General features: G+C 40.2%; 1 protein-coding gene across 1 annotated transcript in view; it reads left to right on the top strand.

Moving 5' to 3' along the window:
- The window catches only part of LOC103079228 (amyloid beta A4 precursor protein-binding family B member 3-like), a 3,991-nt gene extending 3,655 nt beyond the window's left edge, over positions 1-336 (top strand). The window contains exon 7 of the mRNA XM_007460869.1: positions 287-336. Within this exon, the coding sequence (XP_007460931.1) occupies positions 287-336 (50 nt within the window). The remainder of the gene's footprint in view (positions 1-286) is intronic.
- Positions 337-5,205: the final 4,869 nt, after the last annotated feature.

The following is a 5,205-nucleotide window of genomic DNA, read 5'->3' as shown; positions in this document are numbered from 1 at the left end:
TCCCAAAAAAAAAAAAAAAAAAAAAAAAAAGAGAGAGAGATTTGGTGACTGGGCATACAAAAGATTACACTCCTTCCAATTCTTGTAAGGAATTATTATACAAGCCTCCACATGTATTATTCATATCCTTCTTTTACAATAGATTGTTAATTCTCAATTAATGTAGAAAAATTCATCCCGAATGAGTTAATTATTACATAATGAATTTTTAAGCAAGAAATATTAAATAAATTATTTCTGATTTTCAAAAGTATGCTACTCGTGTAAATGCCTCCTATCCTTGGAATTATGTTAAGAGTTCAAGATTCTGTGAAATTAATTAATTGTTTGTTTTAACAACGTACAAAATAAATTGCTTAAAAAGTGAGAAAATTTGAAAATAACAGTTAAAATGTGAATAAAATGTTTCATTAAAACTTTATTATGCCTGACCGAACAAAATTATAGTTTAAAACTTAGAGATAGGGCTTCCCTGGTGGCGCAGTGGTTGAGAGTCCGCCTGCCAATGCAGGGGACACGGGTTCGTGCCCCGGTCCGGGAAGATCCCACATGCCGCGGAGTGGCTGGGCCCGTGAACCATGGCCGCTGAGCCTGCACGTCTGGAGCCTGTGCTCCGCAACGGGAGAAGCCACAACAGTAAGTGTTTTTTTGTACCACAAAAAAACAAAAAAACAAAAAAACAAAAAAAAAACTTAGAGATAAAATTTCAGGTACACAAAAACTTAGATGATTTTTGTTTTACTATTTTTGTTCCCTAAAATTTGAGATTGTGAGTCTCCTGTGGAATCGCTTCACACTCATGTGACTTCACATAGCTCTGAAACACTTATCCCCAACATCTAAGATGAGAGGGGGCTCAAACACGTGGTGTAACCCAACCTCCCAAATTTTCGAAAGCATCAATTTGAAGAGCATTTACTCACAAGGAGAATTTTCTTTCCTCCAAAGAGTGAGCACAGCGCTGAGGCTAAGGCCATGCCTCTGCCTTCTGGTAACCATCCACCTCCACCATCAGGAAAGCCCAGGCACTCCCCAAACCCTGCCTCTGAAACTGGCATCCTTATCACTCACCATGGACTCTCTAGAATTTGTTAAGACCTTAGGCCAGTTCAGGGCAGTCATGATGGAAGCTCAGACTTCCAGGTCTCCACCAATCACCCATGAATAATCGCCTTAACGCTTCATATACCTCTATTTTGGACCTTGCTTTCTCCATCTCTCTACAATCTCTGAAAACGTGTACCTTCTAGAATTCAAGGGCGTTGTCAGCAAAAGCCCCGTATCCTAATCCTATTCCCTGAATGCCCCCCTCTCCTTTCACTCTAGTGATAACCTGGCTTTGCACTTCAGATGCTGTTTCCCCTGAGCTCTCCTAACCCTGGCTGCTCTTCTTTCCAAGATCTTGTGTCTCCCTGGACCAGGAGGTGAGGTAGGGGTTTCCTAGCTTCTCATGAAGACTCTCATAAAACTCAGTCTCCTAAGTCCTCTGAAATATCACCATCATCATCATCATCATCATCATTATTTCACCAACTACTTTTATTGTTGCTATCACCTCTTTAACTCTTGGGTCACGGCCTTTCATTTCTGGATAATTCTAGCACCAGACTTACTGTCCATTTCTCGAAAGTTACTTCTGCTTTACTTCTTGGTTATTTCCATCTCTGTGTAGATGGTCTTTCCTGCACTCTGACCTCTCACATCTTTGAACTCGTCTCCTCTATCAACCTTGCCCTCCGTCTCACTTCCAAGTCCATGTCTCAGAATTAGCTGTTGCCTGTAACCTGCAAAGCATTGCCTAATTGCCTCCCAGCCACCTACTTCCCAGCTAACTTCCACTTGATTCCTGCTCCTAACAAGCCTTCTACCCCAACAAGACGTCTCACTCATTAATCCTACCGTCTTTCCATCATTCTTCATCCCCATGAAGGCGAAGATTCTAGTTTCAATTTCAAGTCAAGCTCTTGGCAGAAATCTTCAGGCCCCACCTGTATCATTGAAACTGAAGGTGGGGAGGGAGCCATGGAATCAGTCTGCCTGATCTCACTTTAAAAGTAATGGCCATGGACCTATATGGTCTTTTAATGCTACTTAGAAATTACATTATATGTTTTGATTTTATTTGTTCTCGTCCTTCTTCACAGTTGTTCAGATCTACTCGACTTTTTTCAAAGCTCAGTACCTTCTCACCCGTGTTCATTCTCAGCTGGTGACCTTGCTTCTTTCTTCATTGAGAAAATCAAAGCAATATGAAAGAAATCCCATAGCTTCTCACCACCATGTCTAACTATCTACCAACATCTGGCTGCACACATTCCCTACGTGCCTCCAAAGGTAGATGGGATATTCCTGTTTCTTTCTAAAGATTATTTCTCCACTACATGTTAAACCTGAATCCTTTCTTAGATTCATTGTTCCAGCAATTTCATCTCTTTTTCCCACATCTTCAAATTTTGTTTCTATTGAATCATTCTTATCAGTATAAAAATATGCTACTTATTTAGTTTTCTTCTTTTTTTTTTTTTGGTACGCAGGCCTCTCACTGTTGTGGCCCCTCCCGTTGCGGAGCACAGGCTCTGGATGCGCAGGCTCAGCGGCCATGGCTCACGGGCCCAGCCGCTCCGTGGCATGTGGGATCTTCCCGGACCAGGACACGAACCCGTGTCCCCTTAATCGGCAGGCAGACTCTTAACCACTGTGCCACCAGGGAAGCCCTAGTTTTCTTCTTTATAAACAAAATATACCAAAATTTTTTCTTAATCCCATTCCTTGTCAGCTGTCGCTCTTTCACTGCTCCCCTTGCAGCAAATATTTTTAAAAAGTGTTCTATATTCTCTTTTTCCAATTTCCTTTCTCCTAGATTCTTTAAACCCACCACTCAACAAAACTATTCTTACCAAGATCGTCAATAATATTAAAGCAGCTAAAATTAATGGCCAGTTCTTAGTTCCAATTTATTTGGCCTAAAGACAGAAACAGGCACAGCTGATCACTTCTTCCTCTTGGATGTACTGTCTTCTCTGGGCTGCCAGAATATGACACTTTCTTGGGGTTTTTTTCCCTTGATTTCTCTTCCTCAGTTTCTGTAATGGTTTCTTCTTTTGTACTTAATATTATAGTGCCCCAGAGCTTAGTTTTAATATCTCTTTTCTCTCTGTGTATGCTCCTTCCGTATTTCATCCAGTTCATGTGTTACAAATACTCTATGCTAGTGTCTCAAAATTACACCTCTGCCTGGTGTATGTGAGTTTGCAGAGAACGTAACCTCCTCTGCAAACTCATATATCCAACCCAATGCTTGACATATACACAGAGATATCTCAAACTCTGTGTGACCCCAACTAAATTCCACATCTCTTAATTTTTCACCCCAGGCTTTCACAGTTCAGTTGTTGGCGACTCAGTTCTTATCATTGTTTGCCTAACTTGTTAGAGCCATCTTTGATCCCCTTTTCTACTATGCGACCTTCAACCCATCAAAGGAGAACTTTTGAAAGATGTACAGAACAATTTTCAGAATTGATATAGAATCTGAGCAATCTCAGCTGTATGGTTTGCGACCTGCTGACATGAGCCACTCTCACCTATTGTCCAGATCCACTGTAATCACCTCCTCGCTGCCGCTCTTCTTATGCCCACTGTCTATTCCTCACTGAGAACCAAGTGAGCCTTTCAAAGCAGGACTCTGGTCATGTCACTTCTCTGCTCGAAACTCTCCTAGGCCTCCCCCTTTAATTCAGGGGTAAACTTAAACCCTTTGCAAAGCCTATTCAATCCTCCATAGTCTAGCCCCAAACTTCTCTGATCTCTTTCCTTCTCAGAAGCCCTTCGTTCTCTTTGGCCACACCCACACCAGCTTTCTGGTCATTCCCCAAACACAAGGCTATTCTGCCCTTTAGGTGGGTTGCACTGGCTTGTTCCTCCGCCTGAAACCACCTTTGCCTAGATATCCTCACCTTCCATAGTTTGGTCAAATGTCACTTTCTGAATGAGCGCCCCCTAAGCATTCTAGATAATAAAATAACCTTTGCCTCCTCTCCCTTGGTTTTCCTGGGCCTCCTTACCCAACTCTACCTGATCATTATTCCACACACGTATCATGAAACAACACACTATATAACCTATATAGTTATAGTTTATTAGTCCTATTTTTAATTGATCGATGTCTCTCTGCTAGAATATTACTTCAAAAGGTAGGAATTTTTGCCCATTTTATTCACTGATAAAGCCCAAGATCTGAAAAGTGCCTTTTGCCTTATAGTGCTCAGTAAATACTTTGAATTCATATATCACACATCATGAGTTGAGACAAAATTTAACATATTGAACTGTAGTGAAGAGAAAATGCCAATCTTAGTGTGCTTCCTTTTAGCAACGTAAGTATCCATGAGGGACTAGAAGAGGGTTCTGTTTCTCATCACAGAAAAAGATATAATAATTCACTCTGATAGTATAGCCATGGCTAAAAAGCACCATATAATTTACATGTCCAGAAGGTACTCTCTTTTCAATTAAATTAATAAGAGTTAATTTTATACTAGTAAAAAAGAATGAGAACTCAACTATTATGACACTGAATTGTCACAGAACCTCATCCTCACTGTCATGAATTTTTCAAGATTCTCCTCAGCTTAAGCAAACTGTTGCATAATAATTGCCTGCATATTGCTTTACCTAAGATCTTCAATCCAGTCCCATTTCATGACATGTTAAGATGTCATAGACATGGATGTCAGAATTTTACATTTTTGTTATCTACGTTTAAAAAAAACCAAGCTAACAAACGTATAATCAGATCAGAAAGCCCTTTCCAAAGCCATTGCTTTATTTTGCAAGGAAAAAAAATCTCCAGAAGACTTATTAAATTTGGAGGCCTAATTCATTTGGAAATGCTATTTATTATTTCAAGGAAGTGATTTGCATCTCCCTAGATTGTAAACCCTTGGAAGTTGGAGCCACACTTAAGAGATCCTGCCTCCCTGCCAAGGGTTCTTACTGCAGTGGTGTGTGCCCAGTGGGCACAAGGAAAAGTGTTGATGATGGTAACGTCATAAAGTAAAATTACATTGTCTTCAAGACATTATCTACAGTAACTGCACATTCTATTCTTATTAGTGCATTATATCTTGAAAAAGGATTTGTCTCAATAAGCCTGTAGCACTAATTTACTTGAATTGATTATATATATCACAGTTTAAATGGCTT

Source organism: Lipotes vexillifer, unplaced genomic scaffold (genome assembly GCF_000442215.2).
Source record: "Lipotes vexillifer unplaced genomic scaffold, Lipotes_vexillifer_v1.1 scaffold564, whole genome shotgun sequence".
Lineage (NCBI taxonomy): Eukaryota > Metazoa > Chordata > Mammalia > Artiodactyla > Lipotidae > Lipotes > Lipotes vexillifer.
Note: the sequence above shows the minus strand (reverse complement) of the source record. Positions and strands in the feature narration are given on the sequence as shown.